Consider the following 27,737-nt stretch of genomic DNA (forward strand, 5'->3'; position numbering starts at 1 on the left):
ATAGCAAGTTTATCAATTAATGAATGACTCATTATGAACCATTTATACTTGCATTTAATGTTGTGGAAAATCCATGAAACAATTAAGTTCCTGTTACCACTTATGTTTTATTTATTCCTTCTGATCAGTAGCCCAGTGCCTTTACCACTGCCCTGATTGGTTGACCACTTAATGTAAAATCATGCTACTTTCAACTAAATGTCGTAACACATGCTTTCCAACCACCGACTAGGGACAAACCCCCCAAAGAAAACGCCCCCTCGACTTGGAATTCCTACTTGGAAACTCAAGATTGTTTCCTCAGCTCGGCCAGTTCAGCCAGTAACATAAAATCTGCATGCCTGCTTACAGCATAAACGGTAAACAAAGTAGGACCGCTTACTTTTAAATAAGTTATGCTGTGTATATGCAAGTATTTCCTTTAGATCAATCAACATACACATATATGTTCGCTCGTTAAGTCTATAGCACTGACTATACAGTTCTCTCTTTTCAGGAGGTAAATACACATTATGGCCAAAAGTATACGGACCCCCTGACCATGAAAACCACATGTGGGCCTTCCTCAAACGATTGCCACAAAGTTGGCAAGAAATAACAGAAGGTTAATTACAATTTCCCTTCTCTGCAACTAAGGATCCTGAACATGTTGCAGCATGACCATGTCACTGTGATTAACCTGAGGTCCATGAAGATAAGGTTGGAGTGGATGAACTCAAGTGCCCTGCAGAATGCCCTGACATCAGCCTCACTCTCTGATGAACTAGCACACTGACTGCACCCCCAGGCCTTCACCCCAACATCAGTGCCTGACCTCACTAATGTTCTAGTGGCTGAATGAGCAAATCCCCACCACCATGCTCCAAAACCTAGTGGAAAGCCTTCACAGCAAAGGGAGGACGAAATCTGGAATGGGATGTTCAAATGGCACATATTTGGGTGTGATGGTCAGGTGTCTACATACGTTTGTGTGTAGTAGTGTACATCACTCATTACAGTTAGCCTATAAAAGAAGAACACAGGCATCTAGGGTTTTTCCTATGTTGTAGCTTGAACACACGCAGGTCGAGAATGACAACTTCCCACTTCTGAGGTAAATTGAACACAGGACGAGACACACCATGTCCCTGCGGCGTTTAAAGCCCTGGGAGATAAATAATGGTGTCTGCTTGACATACACTATAGCCCCATAGGTTTGTGACTCATACTCCTTCTGAAGTAAGGCCAGCAACAAAGCAAGTTGATAAATTTCTCTCACAGAAAGTTAGCAACACTAAAACTATGCTATTGCTGCAAAAGTGAGAGGGTTGTCCATTTTTCGCATTATTTATTAGGTCAAGCCTGTTTAAATCTAGACCTATTAAGTACATAAGCTAGAACACTAGCAGTGGTGCTTCCTTAGACCAGACAAACCTGCCTCATAATCGGTGCCATTAAGGTACAACATATTCAAATAAAACAGACCTCTTATATGTTGCAGATTAGTTTCCATGTCTAAACTTGAGCTAGAGGCGGAAGCGTGTCTGTGTTTACACAGTATGCCATGCTCCAGTGTTGTAGGGCACGAGCGTTTTAAACATTTTCGATTTGAGAATGAAGGTCTGGCACAAACCCTGTTAGCAAAGGCGTGAGTGGTGATAAATATCTCGTTGTATGTGGACAGGTTAAAATGCAGCACCACCTTAGCCACCCTACAGCTGCATCATTATCCAGCGCTCTACCTTCTTGCTTGTCATCTTGGGTTGTTTAAATATAGCAGGCTTTTGGCAGCGGCTGTGACTCCGGTCATGTTGCAGCAACGAGTTATCGATTTTGCTGCGCGTCTTCTCAGACCGTTGTGCTGCAAGGCTCTTCTGCGTCCTGACCTTGTCTGTATTTTCTTTTCCACTCAGTCCCATTTGCCACATGCTCCATGCTCACATCCATGCTCAGTAAAACAAAGCAAATAGCTGAACTGGGAACTGGACAGAACACACAAGCAGGTTTACTGTTCCACTTGGAAAGCTAAGATTGTGCTGCTGCAGTGTTTAATTTGTTCATAACACATGGCTCACTCACTCTCTCTCTCTCTCTCTCTCTCTCTCTCTCTCTCTCTCTCTCTCTGTCTGTCTCCTTTTTTTTTTTAATTTTTTTTTTAAATCAATTCAGATTTTTGCTGCCTCGCATCTACATGTGGAAAAAAAAACAAATTCATGATATTTAGTTTAGTCGTGATTGAGAGATAAGCAGACTTTTTCTTCTGTCCTCAGTTTTATTTTACTGGCATGGTATACTTTGGGTAATCATTTGTGTCAGATGAATGGCCAGCTCCTGCTTCTGACCTTGCCTTAAAGCTCTCATGCACAGGATTTTTTTTTTTTGACAATGTAAAAAAAAAAATAGTGTTCATGAGCTGCTGAGAGTCACCCTGGAAATCTTGTAATGGTCTTCACAGTAATTTACATTCTCTGGGGAGAATTTTCTTGCACATACTTCATATCCCAGATCAGATGCATCTCTAGGCACGAAAGAGGTCCAGCTACTAAGGTGCATATAAGAGCCGGCAGCCAATCGAGGACAGGGAGAGTCTCTAGTATAATACTATAATTAAACTAACACAGACCACAAAGTACTTCAGTAAAACGGTCCATACAGGATTTCGCATTTTTTTTTTTTAAATATTTTTTTTGTGGGATTGCTGCAGCCAAAAATGCTCGATTTTGCTGCGGCTTCTTTCAAAATTTCTGAGGCGGTTTGCGGTGTTTTTTCGAGCTTTTTTGCGGAAAAGTACTTGAATTGGTGCAATTGCAGAAAATTGTTTTGCACTGTCTTTCACGTTTACATAAACAACAATAATCCGATATTAAGACAATACCCTGATTAAGAAACTACCATGCAAACAGCGATTATTGGTTACCTTAATCTGGCTAAAGTCATACTCAAATCAAATTAAGACGTGGAGTACTCCTATTTTAGTCGCATTATTGACATGTACACACCTTAATCACGCTATTAACATCGTGTGGGAGTTTTCACCACATTTTTCAACAGGACACATACACTCAAAGGCAGTGCTCAACCATTTGACGGCAAACAAGAGAGCACGACTGCTTCCGAAACCGCGTACTTACCTACTATATATTAGGCGAAATTCATGTATTTCAGCTACTATATAGTAGGTAAGTATTTGGTTTCGGATGCAGCCCACGGCTTCAAGCAGTCGTCTGTTTGCACGTACAGCATGACAAATAATTAACCGCACTTGAAGCTTTCGTAAAATTAATGAAAAACGTATGTTATGTATGTTGATACGTGACATTCTGGAGGGAACGTCAGACGACGTGGGGACGTAATGACATGTTAATCGATCTCTGTTCTATAATATGTAAAACAAAACAAAAAAATCCAAAAAGCATCTCATGTAAACACCTTAATCACAGTATTGTCTTATTCAGAATAAGGTCAATAATTAGATTACTGCTGTCCATGTAAACGTAGGCAGTAATGTCTGTTGGTAAATGAGACCTTTTAGCCGTACTCATGTTCGACACACGAGAATTGAAGAGGGCTCCGGCTGAATTGCAATCTCCTCAGAATATTGTGGCGTTTCCTTGATTTTTTTGCGTTAATTTCTGCGATCGCAAATCCCAGAGGTATTGATAAATCTGCCAAATGCTGTAAGTGTAAAGAGGGGATGAGTGATGCATGAGAGACAACTAAGGACAGATATAGTTTTAGCTTATTTCTTGTTTAACAGCTAAGGCATTTGTTTGATCTGTTTTTGTGCTAGTGAATCCTTATTTCATCTTGTTTTGGAATTTGAATCATTAGCCAGTTGTAAGGCTATTTTAGCTAGAAAACACATGATTGCCAGCTATTGGCTAATTGATTTGTTTTATTTATTTGTGTAGTTTTGCTTTTCATAATTTATAGGCAAGTTCACCAAGATTTCTGCCACTCTTGCGGCTTTCAACTTTGATCAGATCCGTGTAAATTTATCCTTGGATGTGTGTTAGCCAGCACACTAACAGGTCGGCCAGTGACTTCAGTGTGTGTTTCTGTGCTTAATGCATTTAAAACTCAGGTGAAAGTGGGTCGAAGTCAGTCACATCAGAATAAGGCATGTACACATACTCATGAAAGTCATTCCCATACCACTTTATACTCTTTATTTTTTCTCTTTTGATGTTAACAAACAAAATCCAGCTTGTCATGTTACTGAGAAAACATTGTCCTCTGTCCTGAAGGCAGTCCTGTGTCTGAAAATTTACTGAAGTTTTCAAACTGTTTACAGTAAACATCTCCTAATATGAAGCTTCACTGTATTGATTATAGATTTTTCTGTATGAACTAACGTCAGCTAGTCCTCTGCCCATCTCCAGTGCAGTTCTAGCTGTACTGCCTCGTTGCTAACCCCTGCCACGTGTAGCAACAGATAACAGCGTGGTGCTGTATGTCATAGGCAGTGAGTGAGCAGTTAATGTGAGATGGACTCTATCAGCTTAGGACAGAAGGCTGAGAAGAGCTTTTATCAAGGCCTGCCACCCCCAACTGCTTTCCTCCGCAATGCAGTCTTTCACATTCAGAAAAGCGAGAGCCACGCTTGAATCCTCTCTGACCTTTCATAGCTGCACTCCTCACGTACCGTCTTTCATTTTCTTTTATTTAGAAAGCCGTTGGCCGTTTATTGTAGTTTCGCTTTCTGTGCACGCAGTGTCTTTATCACACTAAAATTGCATTTTGTTTGCAGATACAGGAAAAGAGACCGTCTTTAAGCAGCTTGGTTGCAATCTAGAAAATAAACTGTGGAAATGTTTTGGTTTTTTAAAAAAAAAAAAGAATTAGATAAGGGAAACTAATTATTAAAGTCATTGTGAGGTTTTTCTTCAGGGATTTCTCAGTAATCGTTTAGGAGACCTAACCTGGAACAAGAAGCATGCATTTGTTCTATGCTATATCATGCTAAGAGATTTTTATATATATAATATATATTAACATACTTATGATGTTTTTTTATTAAGGAAGACTAATCACTACAAATATTACTCTATATTACTAAAAAGTGCACATTCGTCCACTCTTAGACACTGAGTTCAGCCTCTGAAAAGCATACAGGATATTAGAAAAGAACAGGATGTTATTCGTGTCCAGGTGTGTCATGAACAGCCCTGAGAAACCAGTCAGTTTCATCCTTCTATAAATAAGAACCAGACAAACACAAGATGATGAAAGAGCTAGAGCTGTCAGAACAGTCATAACACTGTATGCTGTTTTAAGCAAACCATGATTTTATTTAGCATCCAGCCACGCTGATTGAAAGTGAATAAAATTGGATGGATAAATTGTAAGGGTCATACATATTAGGATTTATTTTGGCTAGAATTTTGGCTAAAATTGTAGACCATAAGCCAGTGAGTTAACCTTATTCATTAAACGTTTGTGGATTTATAGAGAGACTTTGCACTTTTTAGGGAGAAGAAATGATTAGCTAGACAGTGATTGAAGCTTTTTCTCCTTAGCACAGCGTGGTGCAAATTCTTACAGCAGACCAATTTACGTTCCTTTTGGCTGTGCAGGTGGAACGTGATATGCAGTGGGTCTTGTGACATTCCCATGGGGTCATGTGTGCGGGGTTTCGGGGGTTGGGCTGTTCAGGAGAACACAGCTGTGTTTCCAAGCCAAATGTAGCCAATGCTCAAGTTCAGATTTACTTATGGGACTGCAAATGAAAGTCCCATAACCCCCTACAAACCCCCCCCCCCCCCCCCAAAAAAAAACAACCCAAAAAAATAACTGAGACAATCCTACAAGGTGAACCAGTTTTGTGAGGGAGGCAGACATACAAGGGCAGTTTGTGCATACTGAAGAATAGCATTATTGACGGATTGTGAAAATGCAGAATAAATCATGTATTTGTGTGCATTATTTTTAAGAATGTCTGTTTAGCTTGTGCAGTATAGTCAGGTTTGCTTTAGGCTAGTGTGCCTCTGGCTTTGGTATAGGCTGCCAAGGGAGGGAAAGAAGGTAGACAGACGTGTATATATCGCGTTTTGTGTACATGTTACATCATCACAGCAGAAAACAATGGAAGCTTGTTACAAGCCAGCTTTAGCTGCTAGTTACTAGTCAGTTTTCTAACTAATTAACCATTAACATGTTCAGTAATGCTTTCAAAACTGATCGGGGTGTAAATAAATAAAGGGAGTTATTAGCTAACTACGCACATTATAAAATGTAACTAAGATTATATAAAGTATATGTGCATGTGGTCTGTGGTGAATACTTGTTGAATTCTTGTATAGCAAAGTTGCCCTGATAACGATTTCTTCATTTAACCACCGTTCATGTTTCGCAAGAGAAGACATTCATGGCTTTATCTGTTTGGCAGTACAGACAAGGGATGCTAAGATGCTTCAGAGAAAGATGTTTTGTTGCCCAGTTCTGGCGTCAGACAGCAGGTTAAGGTTCATATAAGATATAAAATAGGCCAAAAGGAAACACATTGTGAAGTACAAAACTTATATAAAAAAAATTCTGATTTTAAAGCTGCAGACCTGATATTTTCCAATAGACATTTCAATCGTTCAGCTTGATATCCATTATGATAATAGGATGGATCTGATTTCTGATTCATACACTGTCAGTTGTCCCAAACCTAGTTTGCCTATTGGCTAAATACCATTCAATTCCATGAAGAGAGCAGTGTCTGTATTCGTTTGTTGGCCCTCTGTTAAGAGATTCTGTTTGTTTTAAGGGTGTGGGTGATGGGTTAGATGGAAATTGGTTAGGGATGTGACTGCGAGGAAATTGACATGTGACAACACCGGTAATACCAGTATCACTGTGGGGGCGGGGCCAGAGGAGGTGATTTTCCCACTCGCTTGTGAATGCCTGTTCGGCCGCGCACATTTCGCTTTCGAATTAGTGGCGATTGCTTGAGTGGTGGGTTCATTATTATTCTTAATGAAAAACACAACAACTACAAAACACTACAATGACAAACATACTTATATTAAACATAGGACTTTTGAAACCAAATCTTCCACCATGGTCTTGTCAGTCAGCTCGCTTCACTCTCGCTAAAGGAAATCTGACTCCTGCTGATCTGTGCTGCGACTCTGACTCATTCTGCTCATGCTGCATTAAGCAGACGCGTTCGGTTTTTAATTGTAGCGTCTGTTTTCTAACTGAACGAAATGATTATTACCATAAAAAGGCGAAATGACAATGGGGACGTTGCCAAGGTGGGCAAGTGGTGTAATCGTTGTGTGGCCCCAATACAGGGAACACTGGCTATTGCAGCAAGCCTGAAATAGGCTATATTAGATTTTCCATGTTTAAAAAATCACACTGACTGAAAACTGATGGCTTAAAAAAAGCCAGGAAAATGATCATATCCACAATTTCAGGTGTAAGGAGAATACAGAAATGCATAATAACCCACGATGTGGTCGGGAACTGCTTGAAATTCAGTTGGATGGTCGATTTTTAGGTGACGCTGCAGTAATATCCACACGGCCAACGTTTTCACTGTTGATCTAAGACAGGCGTCTTAGTGCTGAGGGCAGCAAAATAAAGCATATTTAATCACTTTCTAATGATCATCACTATTAACGTTATTGTAAAGTGTTCGAGTTGACACTTTATCGTATTATCTTTTTAGGTCAAAATTTTTCCGCTTTTTGTCTTTTGACCCAAAAACCCAAAGATCCATTTTGGCTGAAATTTTTCGGTAGCATCCCTAATAATAAATGTCATAGTTAACAGATGTTGAATATATACTGGTACAGTACTTGTTGGAGTATTGGTTCTCATTGTTAATAATGGAATGCTGTCTAGTGATGAACTGTAGAACAGCTGTGTTTAGTTTTCCACCAAGAATTTGATCCCGCTTTAAAGACGGAAGTAGCTTGACAGTACAGTGGCGCACAAGACCATAGAAGCCATTCTGATTTCAGCTATATTGAGTAAATATTGAGTGACTAGAAATGGAAATGTTTGTTTCCTGTGATGTCACTTGGGTTTATGAAGCACTATTATATCTTGCATCCACCTGGTTCCCACAGCGTGTGAACTGGGCTGTGTGAGAGAGGCCTTTGTTGAGGTGACTTCAATCGCTCTTTAAGACCTACTTCTAAATGGACTTGTGCAAAAAATAGCAAAGCATCAGTGGCATAGTGGTGCTTCTTGGATGCATGCTTTCTGTATGTGATTTGTTTGTTTTTTGCAGGGTGTTTATTTGCGTGAGGAAAGGGTGTTAAGAATTTCATGTGGATTTATTTTATTCTTTTTTTTTTTTTTTTTTTTTGCAAGTTCTTTAAATATGCAAAACACATTAAGTTTACAAAGCCAGCTGCATAGTTGCCCAGGTCAAGTTCAGAGCAGACTTCAGATATAAATGCTTGTGGATTGTGCGTTTGCCCAAGAGGGATGTCACGAAAGAGCAAGAGATTTAAGGAAGCCCTTTTGATTAGGTTCTTTAGCGATGCAGGGTAAGAATAAGAAGCGCGGTTTTATTTATCGGTCGCGAGTTCAAATCCCATGACCGACAAAGAGCCACTGTTGAGCTCTAGGGAAATGTCCCTAAAGTGCAACTGCTCAGCTCTGTGGACATCCTCAGATTTAAATGATTAGATGGTTGAAAGCTGAGACTATGCTCCCAAATTTCTTGAGGTAGCATCATATTGCATATAAAGATGAGCTCTTATGGCTTAGGGTTATTTGTTCCAGAGACCCATCAGGTGTCGCTCCTCTGTCTGTGTAGTGTAACTTGGCTGAAGTTGGACAAAGAAAAAGTTGAACAGGATCATTTTTCTGGCCTGCAGATGCTATCTAATAGACCCTTAGCGTTATATCCTGCACATACTAAAATGTTAATGGTAATCTAGAGGTCTGGGACCTTAATTTTGAATGCCAGAGTGAGATTGCTCTTCTCGGTAACAATGCTGATTGTAATGAGGTTTAGTGTCACAATAGAAAGTAGAATTGTTCTCCAGTGGGAACCTGCCCACACACACACACACACACACACACACACACACACACACACACACACACACACAGAAGGTACGGTGCTTATTTTAGAGGATGTGGTTCTCAGTTCTTGCCACCTGATCCGAGACTCGAGAATGGGTATTTATAAATGGCACAGTTTTCCTGGCTCAAAATATATTAAAGGTGGCAAAGGGAAAACACGACTAATTACACGTTAAATTTAAATAAAAAAAAAAAATGTAATTATGAAACTCCTATTAAAATGGTTTTCATATGCTTTGGTACAAAAAGTATGGCTTACGAACTCCTCTGGTTTGCTTTGACATGATAACGTGCTGTAATAAATGCACTCAGTTTTCAAGTGCTTGAAGTAGCTTAGAGCTGAAGCTCTTGAGGTTTTGTCGCGGTCATCCAGGAGTAACCAAATCCGCTCATAAAGGACCGGAGTTCAATGCAGTTTGGTGTTTTTCCGCAAAGGAACTCACTAAACCTGCTAATTACCCTCCGAGTCGAATCAAGTGTCTTTACACAGGGAAATCGCCCAACATTACGGGAATCTTGCTTGCTGCACAGTTCGAGAGAGGCAGTCACTTCTGAATTCTCAGTGGAGGGAAAACCCTGAATAGGCCCTCTGAAAAATGAAGTTAAAACGGGTATCAAGTGGATTAAGTACTATAAAAGAGTTCTTTGACAGAAGCACCAAGCCTTTTTTCAGCATCGCAGTTCTCAGGGAAAGTCCTGCCATAGTTTTTGATTACATGTTGAAGTTATCTGATCAATGTAGAAAAAACAGTCGGTTCATAATTTCCGAAATAAGATTTATTCTCACAAATCAAAAAATATGGAACCAAAGAGGAAATCAAACAAGTAAATTAAGCAAATATAAAACACTACATATACACACTCACTGTCCACTTTAATAGGAACACCTTTACACCTGATTAATCATGCAGTTATATAATCAGCCAATCATGTGGCAGCAGCACAATGCCCAAAATCATGCAGGTACAGGTCAAGAGCTTCAGTTAATGTTCACATCAAACATCAGAATGGGGGGAAATGTGATCTCTGACTTTAATCATGGTGTGGCTGTTGGTGCCCGATGGGCTGGTTTGAGTATTTCAGAAACTGCTCACTTCTCTGAAAATCTCCTGGGATTTCACATACAGCAGTCTCTAGAGTTTACACAGAATGGTGCAAAAAAAAAAACGTCCTGTCTGCAGGCTGAAAAAACATTGTTGTTGAGAGGAGAATGGGAGAATGACCAGATCTCTCAGTGGTGATCAATATTGGAGAATAATTTATAAACACGAGTTTTTTCTGAAATATTGTTAATCTTCATTGCTCAAAATTTGAAGGAATTTTAGCTGTGGGTATACTACTGTTCTACTAGCCTGTTTTACAAAATAACCAAGGTACTTCAACAAAAACCTTTTGGTGGAAAACACGGTGATCGAAATTAGAGAACAGTAACCATTTGTAGCTCGAAAGAAGATTACAACTAAAATTGAGGGTTAAAGCTGTCAAACATTAGTAGGACGTGTAGAGGCCCTTGCTTTGAATGACTTCAGCACATCTGCGGCTGCAGGACATCACTGGTTTCTCACACTGCTCCGGTGTGATCTTGGTCCACTCTACTTGGTCCACTCTTGGTCCACTCTCTTCCACAGTTCTGTAACTGTAGAGGGTTTCTTAGCCATAACTTTGTCGCCAAGGATTTTACACAGATTTTCAATCGTGTTTAGATTCAGGACTGTGCGCTGGCCATTTAATTTTCAATCTTCTTCTCTTCAAGGACCCGCTTTACCGGTGTTGCAGTGTGACGGGGTTATTGTCCTGCATGAAAATTGCAGGCTGCTTGGGAGATGCTCGCAGGAAAGGAACCGCATGTTGCCGAAGGAGGTTCCGATCAAATTTACCTTCACCCTGCCATGTAGCTGTATGAGGCCCAACTCCTGCTGCAGAAAACATCCTCCCAACCATGACACTTCCTCCTCCACCTTTCACTGACTTCTTTACAAACTTTGGGTTTAGTCGTTCCACAGTTTAACGCCGAACGTAATGTTTCCCATCGGACCCAAATAAATTAAACTTGCTCTCATCACTAAAGTGAACTTTGCACCAATTCTCCTCTCTCCACACAGCATGCTCCTCAGCTATGGTTACCCTAGCCTTTTGATACTTTCTACTGATGAGAGGCTTGTCACTGCAGAGTGGGCTTTCAGTCCGAATTCTCTTAAACACCGAGACACTGAATGCTGAGACAGATCCTTACCATGTTCAGCGTGAGAACCGGCAAGCAATTCCAGCTGCAGTGTTTGACCCTATTCCCCATTGTGAGTCTCCGCATTATACTGACCTCTCGTGCATTTGTCTTACGTGGACGACCAGCCTTTTTGGGGGACTTGAATGAATTAGTGTCATTATAAAGCTGCAATATTCTAGAAATCATGACCTGCTTCTCTTGCAATAGCTGAAAAGTTCATCCCTTTGGCCTTCATCTGGACAACCTGCTGTCGCAGGGTTTGTCACCTTAGAGTGGCTCGCTGTCTTGCAAAGTCAGTAAAGATTGGAAAGCTGTCCTAACAGAGTTTGTCAGATTAAGGAAATTAGCACCAGGTGCCAGATTTACACCAATCACTGGGAGGTATCTGAAAGTGATTTCCAATTTTGATCAGAATTCTCTTTCAGATTTTCAAACAATATATTTGATCCCTTAATAAATATAGTTTAGTTCAAAGTACTAACTTCAGGTTGTCTGTATTTGCTAAATAAAATATGCTCTTTCAAGTGTTATTCTGTTCATGGTAGACCTTGTCATACATGGGCAATATGCAGACGTACACCTAGTTGCTAAAAAAGAACTAGAACATCTAAAGATCTGATTTTCTTCTGTTGATCCAAAGCATGTATGCGTTTCCAGCAGGCTACAAAGTGGAAATTAGGCAACTGGGAGCCTGCTCTTTTAGAATTTAGACATGTTTCAGTATAACCACACGATTGCAAGTGCGATATTGTGTTTATACAACACTTTTATATAAACAAGAAATTAATATCGAGTAGCTGACATTTCAGACACAGTATGGCCAATAATTTGTTTATTTCTGCTCCCTGAATGGAAATAGTTCCTGAAGAAGTCTCACTCACTATCCCGCTGGCTAGCTGATTCTCGTTAAAGGTACATCCAGGGAAATTGACTTCATTTCATCTTCATCTCAGAAGTTCATCTCAGAAAAATTTATTGTTTGCTGATGTTGTTAAAGTAATATACAAAAGTAATGACTTAACTTTTTCTGTAGAACCGGTTGTTACAGGGAAATAAGGCCCACACTCCATTTTAAAGCCTCTATATGTGTCAAAAACTAGTGCAGAAACTGGCCTGAAATTTTGCACACTATTTAGTGGGAATAGTGACATGTTTCCAGAAAGTATGAAGCAAACCTGAGTTAAAAAAAAAATCTTGTGATTTGAGATGGATTTACCTACGTACAAGACATGATTTTTCTTTTTTTTTCCCCCATTCATGCGCATGTGTCATGCAATGTTTTTTACTAAATCTGATTAACTTGAACATTTTCTAAAGTTATACAGTGTTTAAGATTTCTTTCTTGCTTTGAACATGAGAACATTAACTTTTTCTTCTGCTTCCTCCCCTTTTTCATTTCCATTGTATTTCTGTTGTAACAGATCCAGCTCTTGGGTATAACACTGTGTGCTGATCTGCTGTAGTAAACCCAGGCCCAGATCCACAGGGGGGAGAGACATTAACCTTTGCTGCTGATCTAAGACTTGACTCGAGGCTTGTGTTGAAACGGATAAAGGCTTACCTTTCAGACCCGTATTGATATGAGAAGTTAGAGTTTTAGCTGTTCAGCTGGTCTTTAGATGATACTTTTCAGGCTGTAATTTGCAGTGAGTGGAAAGCGGAGGACAGACCACTTATCTGTCCTGCTGTTTGACATTCTACAGAGATGAATAAGTTCCCACAGTTATTAAAGTTGTAATTTCTGATTTTAGCACAGTGACACTGGCTTTAAGTGTAATAAGATGAGGAATGGGCTAAAGGAGCTGTCTCGTTTTTGTGTCTGGATTTTTTTTATCTAAATCCATTATCCTGAGGAAAGACGTAACACAGGCTTCGTGACATGTTCCCAGCTACACAGTATTGCCTCTGTGTGTGTGCGTGGGTGAATTGTGAAATGTGCGTGATGTAGAACACCATCTAAAGTCTGCGTTAGACTGTGCTATTACAGCTGGCGTTTAAAATTATTACTTGTCACGCTGTACAAGATAATCCCAATGAAATCTGTTGGCATGTTTTGTTTACGTTTCACCATTATCACCGCTATCATAGTTGTAGCTGTCCCATGAGTTTCACATAATCTTTTGTTGTCCTCCTGTTGTTGGCTTTTAGACAAGCATCGCAACAGCAGTCTTGCGTTTTTAATCAAAGTTCTGATACTGCCAGGACTTGGAGTGGTACTTAGTCATCCACCTGTGAGCACGTTGCATTATGTCGCACGACCAAAGAGTTATTTTACTGTTTAGTCCAAACAGGATTTCATAGAGTGGTGTTTGTTTTTTCTCTCTCTCGATTGTTGTGGCCAAAGATGCAAATTTCAGAATTTAGATTCAATTTGCAGAGTTTTCTGTGCTTTTTTTTTTTTGCAGACATCTGCTTGAATTGGCAAAATTGCAATTGCACGAAATTGTTTTGTGCAGCCTTTCTCAGTGATGTTTGATGGTAAATGAGACCTTTTAGCTGTTCTCGCGTTCGACTCATGTGAATCGAAGAGGGCTTTGGCTGAATGCGCGTTGTGATGAAGTCATATGCGTCTTGTCCCAAATCTGCGGAAAATCTTCAGTACTTTATGAAAAATTGCAGTCTCCTCCAAATATTGTGGAGTTTCCTTGATTTTGCGCTAATTTCTGCGATCACTATATCGCTAAATCCTGGTGGTATTGACTATCTGTCAAAAAGCATGTAGGGTAAAGCCAGCTTAACACAAACATGGAGCTTTTCAGCACGAGAAACTGGAATGTTCTTCATTGGTCAGTTTTTTTTTTTTCTCTGAACATGAACCTAACCATAGAGATAACCCACAGAACTGAAGGCCCCTTAACGAAGGAAATCCCGGAAAGGAAGAGGAACAGAAAATGGCATTTTCCTGACAAAGCATAACCCAGGGAAGATTTCTGTTGGTCAGATTTGAGGCAGTCTGGACCTTACTTTCTTTAGCAAGGGGTGAAGTATGTGTTCTGAATCCTAAAACATACATTTTCAGCTCTGCATCTCATAATGTAGTTCTATGCATGTAAACTTAATTTATGCAATATTTTTTAAAAAAAAGTGAAAACTATCAGTTTATCGTTATTTAAACTTTCATTACTCTTCATGCAATTTAGAGCTTCGCTTAAGCCTGTTTTACACCAGACTGCAGAGGCACAGTGTCCAACATGCTGTCGTGATAGTCATGGTGTGAAAACGTCTTTACACTTATGAAAATATTGTGTGAAATGCAATATGGGAACGGGAACCCAAGAGAATTTTGAGCCATTAAAATGGGGTCACTGGCCAAAAAGCTTGAAAACCCCTGCCTCAAAGAGTTTTGAGATAAGTGTCTTTGCTCTGTATGTTGTTTGTATTATGTTGCGTCTGTGTGTTCTCGGACAGAGGTTTGCTTCTCACAGATTGGATTGCGTTTGTGCTCTTCTCTATCAGCGGCCGTCATGAGGGAGGCAGAGTTACAGGAACAAATGTAAGAGAAGCTTGGGGAGCAAGAACCTTTACTTTCTTCCTCACTCTGTATCTGTTAAAAGTTCACTTTTAACTGATATGTTTCTGTTTGTTGGTTTGGAGAGCTGTTTGTCTGGAAGGATCTTCTGCCGTTAACCCTGGTGGTTAATGGTTGGCAAAAGTGACTACATACAGATCACAGGTGACATGAGCTCTGGTATTTTTTGCTTCTTTAGTGGTGACTCCATTTTCCCATTGGAGAGAAACTTTAGAGCATAGGCGTGTCATTTACGGCTTCTCTTAATGATCTAATGTTCTGGAGAATGTATTTATGATGGCTCAGTGAGTCCTAGTCAGATGGCAACACTCCTGTTATGTGGTCTCATGGTGTCATCTCATGGCCTTTAACCCCAGCAGTACTAGAGGTTAATAGTTTGTCAGATAAGACTCAGGGTTGTTCTTCTAAGTCATTTGAGCAGCTCTGCTGTTCATTTTTAATTCAGAAGCACTGGATGGAAACAATCACCTGAGAGAATGGTCGTGTGAGATGGAGAGCATTGACTGTCCTCCTGCTGCAGCACACACTGGGACGGACAATACTGACGAAGGACCAGAGATTTGCACTGAATTATTTATAGCAAGGCTGAGCTTTGAATTATAAATGGAGTAGTATGCGATTGGGCTGCGGCATGTCCGACTCTCCGCTAACATCCTGTAGCAGGCTGTTGAAACTTCAGCCCAGCGTGGGTGGAGAGCACGGAGAGAAAGGAGACTCCCCGCTGAGGAATGACCTGAGAGTGACACTTCTATAGTTAAAATGAAAAGCGTGTATGAGTATGTATTTATGTGTGTGTGTGTGTATATGTATGTGTGTGTGTGTATATATATATATATATATATATATATATATATATATATATATATATATATATATATATATATATATATAAAATCACATACAGTGAGGGGAAAAAGTATTTGATCCCCTGCTGATTTTGTACGTTTACCCACTGACAAAGAAATGACCAGTCTATAAGTTCAATGGTAGATTTATTTGAACAGTGAGAGACAGAATAACAACAAGAAAATCCAGAAAAACGCATGTCAAAAATGTTATAAATTGATTTGCATTTTAATGAGGGAAATAGGTATTTGACCCCCTCTCAATCAGAAAGATTTCTGGCTCCCAGGTGTCTTTTATACAGGTAACGAGCTGAGATTAGGAGCACACTCTTAAAGGGAGTGCTCCTAATCTCAGCTTGTTACCTGTATAAAAGACACCTGTCCACAGAAGCAATCAATCAATCAGATTCCAAACTCTCCACCATGGCCAAGACCAAAAAGCTCTCCAAGGATGTCAGGGACAAGATTGTAGACCTACACAAGTCTGAAATGGGCTACGAGACCATTGCCAAGCAGCTTGGTGAGAAGGTGACAACAGTTGGTGCGATTATTCGCAAATGGAAGAAACACAAAAGAACTGTCGATCTCCCTCGGCCTGGGGCTCCATGCAAGATCTCACCTCGTGGAGTTGCAATGATCATGAGAACAGTGAGGAATCAGCCCAGAACTACATGGGAGGATCTTGTCAATGATCTCAAGGCAGCTGGGACCATAGTCACCAAGAAAACAATTGGTAACACACTATGCCGTGAAGGACTGAAATCCTGCAGCGCCCTGCTCAAGAAAGCACATATACATGCCCGTCTGAAGTTTGCCAATGAACATCTGAATGATTGAGAGGACAACTGGGTGAAAGTGTTGTGGTCAGATGAGACCAAAATGGAGCTCTTTGGCATCAACTCACCTCGCCGTGTTTGGAGGAGGAGGAATGCTGCCTATGACCCAAAGAACACCATCCCCACCGTCAAACGTGGAGGTGGAAACATTATGCTTTGGGGGTGTTTTTCTGCTAAGAGGACAGGACAACTTCACCGCATCAAAGGGACGATGGACGGGGCCATGTACCGTCAAATCTTGGGTGAGAATCTCCTTCCCTCAGCCAGGGGATTGAAAATGGGTCGTGGATGGGTATTCCGGCATGACAATGACCCAAAACACACGGCCAAGGCAACAAAGCAGTGGCTCAAGAAGAAGCACATTAAGGTCCTGGAGTGGCCTAGCCAGTCTTCAGACCTTAATCCCATACAAAATCTGTGGAGGGAGCTGAAGGTTCAAGTTGCCAAACGTCAGCCTCGAAACCTTAATGATTTGGAGAAGATCTGCAAAGAGGAGTGGGACAAAATCCCTCCTGAGATGTGTGCAAACCTGGTGGCCAACTACAAGAAACGTTTGACCTGTGATTGCCAACAAGGGTTTTGCCACCAAGTACTAAGTCATGTTTTGCAGAGGGGTCAAATATATATTTCCCTCATTAAAATGCAAATCAATTTATAACATTTTTGACATGCGTTTTTCTGGTTTTTTTTTTTTTGCTGTTATTCTGTCTCTCACTGTTCAAATAAATCTACCATTAAAATTATAGAATGATCATTTCTTTGTCAGTGGGCAAACGTACAAAATCATATAATATATATAATATAATATCTCTCCCCTCGTTCCTGGTGCAGGTTTTACTTATGCCACTTGTTTTTCTCTGTCAGTTGGATTTAATATTCTTTGTTAAATTTATTTCAAATTGATTAAATCTAACAAGTCAAAGTTTCTTTATTTTTAAGATGTGATGCGCATTCACGCTGTTATTTTTAAACCCATCCAGCGATGTGTAATCATTAATCGAGGTGTTCTGCATATTGGATGCTTTCCTCTTAATTGGGGTCATGAGGAGCTCAAAATAACGTCTGCCTTACTGCCTATCAGCAGATGTCACATCATTTACTTGGATTCGAGTTTTCTGCTCCCACGCTCTCTAGTAATTATTGTTTAGGCGGAGATTGTGTACACAGTGGAGATGAATCACTGTTGCAGTGAACCAGTGAAATACCAAATGCAAATATCACGGTTCAGTGTAATTAAGGGAATGGGAATCTAAATGTGACTGCGAGCATGAAAATAAACAGCTCTTGGAAAACTGGGCTGCCAGCACACAGAAGGGACATGATGGACTGAAACAGGGTCGCTTGCTGACAGGTGGTGATTATGGTAAAATTCCTGTAGCTAGCAGTCAGTAACACAAATGTAGTGGTACCTGGTTAGCCTTATTGAGTAGTATAGTGTAGTATTTATCACATGTTTGTGCCTTTTGTCTAAGAAGAATTGGGTTAATCAAACATGCTGTTTAGAATATGTGCATTATATGAGCAGTAGGGTGTTGTGGTTTGTAATTGTGATATAATAATAATAATAATAATAATAATAACAATAATAACCTAGTCTAAAATAATCACTGACCATGTTAATCAACCATTTAAAAACATTACAAATTCTTTGTACGAGAATGTCTTTGCACATCCTTGAGCTTATAATAAAAACTGGGGGGCGGATTAAATCCCTTAATGATTGTTCTTTCTTAGAAAAATATTAGAAGTAACCTTTGTCACACATACGTTACAGTACAGAAAATTCACATATCCCAGCATGTTAGGAGGTTGTGGTCAGAGTGCAGGGTCAGCCATGATACAGCACCCCTGGAGCAGAGAGGGTTAAGGGCCTTGCTCAAGGGCCCAACAGTGGCAGCTTGGCAGAGCTGGAGCCTGAACCCCCGACCATCTGATCAGTAACCAAGAGCCTTAACCTTTCAGCCACCACTGCCTTAAACTAACAGTTTAGTTACGAACAGTCTTTTACATTTAACAGTATAATATTACTTTTGTCAGTATAATGTTGTCATTATAAGCTGAAAGAGAAAGTGGCTACAAGGAAAGACGATGAGCCAAAAAGAAATCGAGTGCGGCAGTGTGCAACATTGCTCAGCCAAAAACTGACGGTTGTTTGGTTGGCAGCAGTGCCATGTTGTCCTTCATTGGCATGACAAGGATATGAACATGCAGGTAGTGGCAGCAGAGGTAGAAATGTAATGTGTTTACAGCAGTAACAGATTACAGCCAAAGATTTCAAAGCAGCCCGTGTCCCTGTGCTGAGAAACGGAGGCTGAATGATCGAGGGGCTTGTGAAATTTTGGGTGAGTTGCAGCCAGATACAGAAGGGGTGAGACACTGGAGTAAGGAACTTGATTAGGTTAAAAAAAAAAAAGCATAGGTAGACAGTAATAAATAGAAATGCATTTTAATCAGAATTTTGAAAATGTCAGTGGTAATCATCAAATCATGCACTGTAACCAACAGTGAAGCTATGACATCATCGCGATAATGAGCAGCCTATTGTCCGTTAGGGATCATGAGTGCAGTAACGGTGAAAGATGGGTAGGACAGGGTTTGATATGAATCAGCGGTGACACACAATGTTAGTATGGGTATGGATCATTTTTTGTTTCTATTGTCTATAGCACTATATTGTCTATGCATGTTAAAAGCAATTAAACATTGATTTTTTTTATTCTATTTTTTTTATTTTCTCTGTAAACTTCCATACTTAATTTTTTGTTGTTATTAGTTTACTTATTAGAGCCTGTTCTCATTTTTTTTTCTTTGGATTGCCAGAGACGTTAAACGTTCCTACTCAGTAAACAGCCTTCTGTACCTTTTATTCAATCTGTTCGGTAAAATGTTATGGCTGTGTAATGTGTAGGTTTGTAGATTAAAAAAAAAAAGGGCTAAAGAGGCAATAAAATGGTAAGCAATGGAAGTTACCTCTGGGTTCCCCACAACAAGCAACATGGGAATTTGTGTTGGGGTGTGACACCTGAGGGCTTGTCCAATCTCTGACTCATTGCTACTCTGTACAGAAGAGGTGTTCATGTCTTCAGCTTCTTGGAAATGGAGTGGTGCAGGGATGACGTCATTTTGTACGCCAAAACCCAGAAATGAGTTAGCATTTTAGCCCTTCCGTTTCCATCGTCCCGAAGTCGATGGGTTTTTTTTAATTGGGATTTTGGTTAAAAGCCTGAAATCAGGTCTGTGGTGAACACAAGCTCAAAATATTTTCACGTTTTTATTCTACAACATGCAATACACCAGTAATACCCCACTCATGAATTTTAAAAAAGCTTTTATGTGTATTGAAAAAGGTGGTTGCTAACAAGTTGCTAAATTTAACTACAGATGTTGTCGGGGACATTAAACGTCATCACGCCAAACAGGAAAAAACTTTGCAGATAAACTGGTGCAGGTATGCTGTGCACAATTCCCAAAAAAAACATGGATGAAGGTTCATCTACAGAGTAAATCTGTATTATGGAAAATGTTTTTAAATCAAGTTTGGAAAACTTGTCGGAAGCTTGGTGATGGTGACGTTGAAGTCGAGCGACCGTGGTGTAGTTCGTTTATAGCATACGGTTAGCTGTTCATTTCCGGCGATTGTAATTAGGTTTCCAACTACATAAAAGTTGTGTTCGTTTGTGAAAATGATCTTGATGGACAAAACATACTAGTTTTGTTAACTTTTGTTGATCAGATGTTTTGCGATAATCCAAAAGCCTATGGGGCAGTGATAGCTCAGTGGTTAAGATGTTGGCCTACTGATCGGAAGGTCGTGAGTTCACATCAGAGCTGTCACTGCAGGGTCCTTGAGCAAGACCCTTAACCCTCAACTGCTCAGTTGTATAAATGAGAGAAATGGAAGTCGCTCTGGTGATGGCTTCTGCCAAATACTGTAAATGTATGGGGAAATCCTGTTGGGTTTTTGTCGAGGGACCCAGTGTGATGCTAATTTCCGGGTTCTGGTACAAAATGACATCATCCCTGCACCACTCTATTGTGCCTCACTGTGCAAAGTGTGAAATGCAAAATAGCTGTGCTTTTGTGGTTATTTTGGCGGGTTTTTTACTCATTGGATTGATTGTATAACCTCTATTCTTTGTTTAGAAGGCAGGAAATTGTATTGATGAAGTGGCAAGCCACATTGCTGGCCAAAGCTGCCATGATGAGTTTAATAGGCTTTCCTTTGAATGTTCATTTTAGTCCCCTCTTTCTTCTTGTTTTTCACTTTGAGTTTCTTTTTGCGATGCTGAGCTAATGATATTTTTGAACTTGTGCTTAGTCACTGACGCAGAATGCGGGGCTGTCCTTCCACCGCTGCTCTGTAATGAGTCTTGCTCTCATTCTGTCGTCTTTTTCGTTCTGCCTCCCTCCCTCTCTTGCTCATTCCTTTTATTCTTATTTTCCTTGTTTGTTTGTTTTTTAAGCAGGCAGGTGGCAATGATGGTCTCTTTTCAGTGTTCCAATCACTCATATAAAAGTGAGCTATTACTTCACTCCTTTTTTCTGGTTTTGTAAGGTGACTTTGCTTTATTGGTACAGCAGACCAACACCTTGTATTTCTCACTCATACCTTGTTCTGAAACAAATTGTTGTGTTCAAAGGTGGAAAAGACGGACAGTACACCTTTTCCAATAATTTTCATGAATTAAAAATGCAAATTTTGCTAAGCTTCTTTGAAATATGTCATTTTGTAATGTGCTGTTAGGACTAGGGTCAAATTCTACTGAGTTTTTCAAGCTAATGTGCATCTGGAGCCGAGCCAAAATACCAACACACCCATAAGACAGTACTTTTCCCTCTCCTCACAAACTGGGTGTGTAGTGCTACAATTATCTAGGGTTTATTCATAATAAATGGCAATAGTGATTCACAGGCATTTTAATTTTTCCCCTTTCAGTACTCTGTTGTGTAGTTCGTTTCAAACACTTACTACTACTAGAAAATTACTGGTATAACCTTGAAATTTGTTTTGTTATTCAACAGAAAATGAAGTCCCTAAATTGTGTTGGGGACATGTCTTCAAGATTGCAACTATTTCCAGACAAATCAGTCCCTGCTTTAACTGTTGTACTCAGAAATGGAACATTTTGAGATGATAGAAACTGACAATGTATGTTTCTTATTGTTCTCTACCCCTCTGTTGTGCAGGAGTTGCTGGGTGTGTTTCGCCACAGATGAGGATGACCGCACTGCTGAGTGGGTGCGGCCATGCCGATGCCGTGGCTCTACCAAGTGGGTGCACCAAACCTGCCTGCAGCGCTGGGTAGACGAGAAGCAGCGAGGCAACAGCACAGCACGCGTGGCCTGTCCCCAGTGCAACGCAGAGTACCTCATTGTCTTCCCCAAGCTGGGTACGTGTTACGCTGCTACTGCTTTTTAACCTCCAAACTCAAAGAGCACAAGACATTACATAGATGTGCATTTGTTAAGTAGTCCCTTTTAACTTGGGATGGGGTTTTTTGGGAGGGGTTGGGGTTGTGTGTTTCTTCTTGATGAGTATTTTATTTATTTATTAGAATTTTTCACTTTAGAACAAAAGCAAAAGAAAAAAAAATGCATTTGGAAAACATGCACATACAAATTGCTGATAAAATGTATATATGTGTATATAATGATTGAGTCTTTATTGGTCACGTATACAGTAGAGCACAGTGAAATTCTTTTCTTCGCATACTCCAGCCTGTCAGGAAGCTGTGGTCAGAGTACAGGGTCAGCCATGATACGGTAATGTGCGATTTCAATATATACTGGGGCAGAAATAGCAGCCCTTCTTAATTTGGTGCCATATTTTCAGGCAGTTTGAAACAATAGATTTATCCACCTTAAACAGATCGAGACGATCCAGGAGCTGAAAAGAGAAGTGCTGGAAGTGAACTGTTTTTAACACCATTTTTTTTTCAGTTGTAGCTCGGGGGGGGGGCATCAGTCGAGATTCCTATTTTATAATCCTCCTGCCAATAAACCACGGCCCTCGCATTCACTGCCCAGTAGTAATGTAAGAAGCAAGGTAGCCCTAGCCCACCTTTTCCATTTGGTTTCTGTAGGTTATTTTTTTTTATTTATTTATTTTTTTAATATATATATTCTATGAGCTTTAAAACCCCAGATAAAAGGAGGATTATTGAATCTAATGTTTTGAAAAAAGCCTTTGTCAAAAAAATAGGTAGGTTTTGAAAGAGAGATTAAAAATCTAAGGCAGAGAGACCATTTTAACAGCGTTTATACGGCCTATTTTAGCAAGAGGAAGAGTCCTCCGTTTGCCAGTGTCTATCTTTAGATCCTCCAACTTCTGAAGAAAATTCAACCTAAAAATTAGTTTAGGGTTTTTGGGCAGAACAACACCAAGATATTTAAGTCTGTCTGTGATTTTGAAAGGGAGATTGTACAAGAATTCAGTATCAAGATCGGCACTTAGTGACATGAATTCACTCTTCTGCCAATTAATTGTATGTCCTGAAACTACCAAAAGATTTTATAAGATCTGACCACTCAAGATCCGACAGGGAAAAAAACATCCGCATATGAGGAAATGTAATGATCTAATTAGCACGTATAAGGAAGAATGCACTATATGGCATCAAAAGTCTGGCTTGTTACATATTGGCCGAATGGGAAGATTTATTGGCCAATGCCAATAATTAATATTGGCGATATATCGGTCAAACCTCTAGTTACATTAGCATGTTGTGTAAAAACCTCCAATCTACACATACTTACTTACAGAGCCTGTAGCCCCTGATTCAAGGCCAAAGCTGGCTAAAACACTGTATACAAAATACATTACTGGGTAACTAATCATTTCTCTCTCACCTCATATTTATAGCCCCGTGAAACATGGTCATAGATGACTATAAGGAAGAATACGTTTTCATTTTCAGCATTCATGATGCACATTAGCTATTTGGTGGGAAGGAAGAAAAGTCACCTTGGAGACCTACACAAATACAACGAGTAAACATACACTGCAACTCAATTCTTTTGGCAGTGGACTGGAGTGACACGGACGTGGTAAATTCACCTTGCAAATCTTATTACAAGGGCAGGGGAGGAATGTTTGAGAGAAAAAAGACATGTCCTATGATACTATCAGGATGTGTCGAGTATAAAGCACAGCTTCCAGGGGGGAAAAAAAACAACAAAATATGAAGAGTGGACAGATTACACGTATAGCCTCCCAACTTTTAAGAATAATGCCAGTGGCCACTTGCGATTACAGCACCGCAGCATAGTGAGAGATTGCAAAATTAGAGATTGCTATGTTATGAACCCCTAATCTCTACCACTGTGGGTCCAGGGTCTTTCCCACAGGGAGGTCATTGGCGATTAAAGAGGTCTGTGTATGCTCCACTGCCTCATTTCCTTATCCTTTGTGAGGAATTCTGTCCACATGGTGCAGCCCGCTTGTTCTCCAATCCTCTTCCTTTCAACTTCAATCAAACTGTGACTTTCCATGTTATTCAGTTCTTCTGTTCCTGTGGTGGCTTTTCCCTCATTTTCCTTCATTGTCTCGGTTTGATTCCTCAGCGAAGATGGTTCATGTCAGAATGCTTTCAGGAACAAGGAAGCTTCCTAGGAAAGAGTCATCTTTTGTGTTGGTGAAGCCTTGCTGACACAACAAGGTCTGTAGCTGTCTCTGGTCCATAACAAACAACCAATATACCTGTTAGCACTCACTTTCAAAATCCGACTGCGTATGTGACACACACAGGTGAGCTATTTTTGATGGATTATCGTTGCGTTAGAACAGGAAATTATAGAGCTTGAGGCGAGGTTGCTTAATCCACCTGCTGCTGTTTTGATGTTATTGGCAGCTCCTGGTCAGGGTAAGCCATGACCAGTAAACAGTGTGTGTGTGTGTGTGTGTGTGTGTGTGTGTGTGTGTGTGTGTGTGTGTGTGTGTGTGTGTGTGTGTGTGTGTGTGTGTGTGTGTGTGTGTGTGTGTGTGTGTGTGTGTGTGTGTGTGTGCGCGCGCTGTGGCAGTAAACAGGCAGTGAGCTATTTATAGTGCTTTTGCTGTGCAGCCCAACATGATGTACTGTATCTGCTGGATACAACTTACACCTGCAGCTAATGAACAGTCTGGTCATTCTGTCACACTGTTTAACTTGTTGTCTGTCTATCTTTTTCTCTCTCTTTCCTCTCTCTCTCTCTCTCTCTCTCTCTCTCTCTCTCTGTGTTTCTTTTTTAATGTTTCTCTCTCTCTGTGTTTGTCTCTCACTGTCTCTCTGTCCCTGTCCTTTTTTCTGTCTTTTTCCATGTATCTCTCTCTCTCTTGCTCTCTCTTTGTTTTTCCACTGTCCCTTACACACAGCTAAATGATTGATCTTAAGATATGTACCAAGGTTATAGGACTCATGTAGGGATGTTCTAATTAGCTCATATTTGTGGTTATATTGATCCTTTATTGTGCTATTCCTTTTTTAATTTTCTTTTATTTATTTAAACACATTATAATGCGTTTACATGGAAGTATATCATTGATTACTGAGATAGATATATAAAAAATCCACTAGTGCTTCGGAAGAGAATGTTCTTTTCCCATATCTGTGTCAATCCAAACTGGGAATTTTATTCTGTAGTGAACAGATGTCGTGTCTGATTCCATTAATCTCCCACTCTCAAGTAGTCTCCTTGCCAGTCTCAGTGATTTTTCTCCATCAATTTTTATCCCCATGTGTTGCAGACAGTCTTTGTGCCTCTATGCAAATGGACTGAATAACCTTCAGACTGCCTTACTAAAACCCTTCTTTTTGTTCGCTCTCCATTTCCTTTGTTCATGTCCACTTGTCTGGCTGTGTCGGGCTCATGATGGTTTATTTCTGGATAATGCTGTCTATCATTTCACCTCCTCATCTGTGGCCAGCTGTGAAATTGCACTGCATGTGTGCTCCATTCACCTTGCAAAAGAAAGGCGGCAGTGGGAGGGAGACAGAATGGGCACAAATCTCTTTGTCTCAGGTTTTTTTTGTTGTTGTTGTTGGGTTTTTTTTGTTTTGTTTTTTTTTAAATATAAACTTAAGCTTTCCCAAGCCACTAAACATTTCCTTCTTCAAACATTCTGGCTTGAATGTCTGCAAGCGAATATTTGATTTGGGACTTGAGATGCATTTAAAGGAGATTTTCTGTTGCTGTGCAGTAGTACACAGTGGATGGACACAAATGAAAGAACAGACAGTCATGTTTAATGAGAGAAGATGCTGACTGCAATTGAGTCGTACTGTCTGTGATGAGCTATTAGTAAAGAAGAGCGATCTTAAAGCAGTCAGTCTGACAGGGCGTAATTATTTTGCTCACCTTAGTTGTTTTTAGTCAGATGCTCTTGAAGAGAGGGCAAGGAAGGATAATGGACTCGTACTACAAGAAGAATCCCAGCAAACAAGTCCACCTCCTGCTTAGTCGCTATATGGAAATACTGTAGATCTGATGAACCACTTAAATCCTAAGCCTAAAAATAATCAGCAACACCCATGTAATCATTTACATTTATTCATTTAGCAGACGCTTTTATCCAAAGCGACTTACAAATGAGGAAATACAAGCAAAGCGATCTATCAAGTGGAGAATAATACAAGTAGTGCTAATGTACAAGATTTATAATTGAGTTCTAGAGGAGCAAAGTGCGCAGAGTAGAAGTGTAAGTGCAGAATTATTATTATTTTTAAAAATATATACAAGTCTGGTTTGGCAAGTTAGGGGTTAGTTAAGTGTTCATGGAAGAGGTGGGTCTTTAGCCGTTTTTTGAAGATGGACAGTTCTGCTGTCCGAATTGAGGATGTAAATTCATTCCACCACTGAGGGACAGTCAGTTGGTGGTTCTGGACAGGGACCTCATGCCTTGCTGTGTAGGCACTACCAGGCATAGGCTGTTAACTGATCGCAGATTGCAGGAGGGACTCTAAGCCTCAAGGAAAGTGTTAAGCTAGGGAGGTGCTGTTCCAGACAAGGTCTTGCACATGAGCATCAAGGCCTTGAATGTGATACGGGCGGCTCCAGGAAGCCAGCGGAAGGAGATGAAGAGAGGTGTGACATGGGTACTATTGGGCTGGTTGAAACAAGGCATGCTGCTGCATTCTGAATCATCTGAAGGGTTTCGATGGAGCTGGCTGGATAGCCAAGGAGTAGTGTGTTGTACTAGTCCAGTTTCGAGATAAGAGCCTGAACCAGTGGCTGTGTAGCCTGTTCAGTAAAGGGTCTGACTTTCTTGATGTTGTACAGAATTAACATACAGGATAGTGCAGTTGTTGAAATGTGGTCTCTAAATGTCAAGTTGTTATTGAAAGTCACCCCAAGGTTTTTGTCTGTCCTGTTTGGCTTAAGTGTGGTTGAGCCAAGCTGTGCGATAAGGTTGTGGTTGGCAGGCAGGGGTGACGAGAAGCTTAGGTTTTGCCAATTTGAGCTTAAGATGGCGTTCCCTCTTCCAGTTTGAGATGTCAGACCGGCAGGCGGAGATGCGTGCCTAGACACATGGATCATCAGACTGGAAGGACAATTAGAGCTGGGTGTCCTCAGCATAGCGTTGATTGAGAAGCCGTGAGACTCAATCACAGGCCCCAGAGATGTAGTATAAATAGAAAAGAGCAGTGGACCCAGAACTGATCCTTGGAGAACCCAAGTTGCTGAGTTTCAGAAACCCCTCCCCTCCACAATACCTGGAAGGATCCGTCTGAGAGAGAGGATTCCACGCAGCGCAGAGCCGCTCCGGTGATTCCTAAGCTGGAGAGAGTTGACAGGAGGATCTGATGATTCTCCATGTCAAAGGCAGCAGAGAGGTCGAGTAGGATGAGGACAGATCTTGAGCAATCAGCAAACACAGCTGAGCTTACTGATCAGAGTGCTGACAGTAAGAGAAAGGACTGCATCTAGCGCTGTCAGCTTTATGCTTTATTACTGCTCCAAGGATACATGATACATTAACTCTATGCTGAGTGAGAAATTACTGGAGATGGCACACATGCAGCAGTTATTGCACGTATAAAAATGTAGAGAATTTATTTATTTTTAGGTATTTCTAAACCACTTGGTTTCTAAAACGGTATGTACCAAATGAACCTCATTCCACTGTAGACAGTTCTACAGTGATGTTTTGAGTTTGTGCAGCAGTGTGGAATACCAAAGTAGGACACCTCGTTGGCAAATGCCCTGCCGCAGGTCCAGAGATGCTTTCACTTTCTTCACATCAGTTTACACACACACTTCATGTGTACCAAGTTCCTATGCATTACCCTATATTGTGAAATAAAAAGGTACTA

General features: G+C 40.4%; 1 protein-coding gene across 4 annotated transcripts in view; it reads left to right on the forward strand.

Moving 5' to 3' along the window:
- The window catches only part of marchf5 (membrane-associated ring finger (C3HC4) 5), a 44,158-nt gene that overhangs the window by 6,940 nt on the left and 9,481 nt on the right, over nucleotides 1-27,737 (forward strand). For all 4 annotated transcript variants that reach the window (XM_053621702.1, XM_053621703.1, XM_053621704.1 and 1 more), the window contains one exon: nucleotides 21,637-21,839. In XM_053621702.1, coding sequence (XP_053477677.1) covers nucleotides 21,637-21,839 — 203 coding nt within the window. The remainder of the gene's footprint in view (nucleotides 1-21,636; nucleotides 21,840-27,737) is intronic.

The sequence above is a fragment of the Ictalurus furcatus genome, chromosome 3 (assembly GCF_023375685.1).
Source record: "Ictalurus furcatus strain D&B chromosome 3, Billie_1.0, whole genome shotgun sequence".
NCBI lineage: Eukaryota > Metazoa > Chordata > Actinopteri > Siluriformes > Ictaluridae > Ictalurus > Ictalurus furcatus.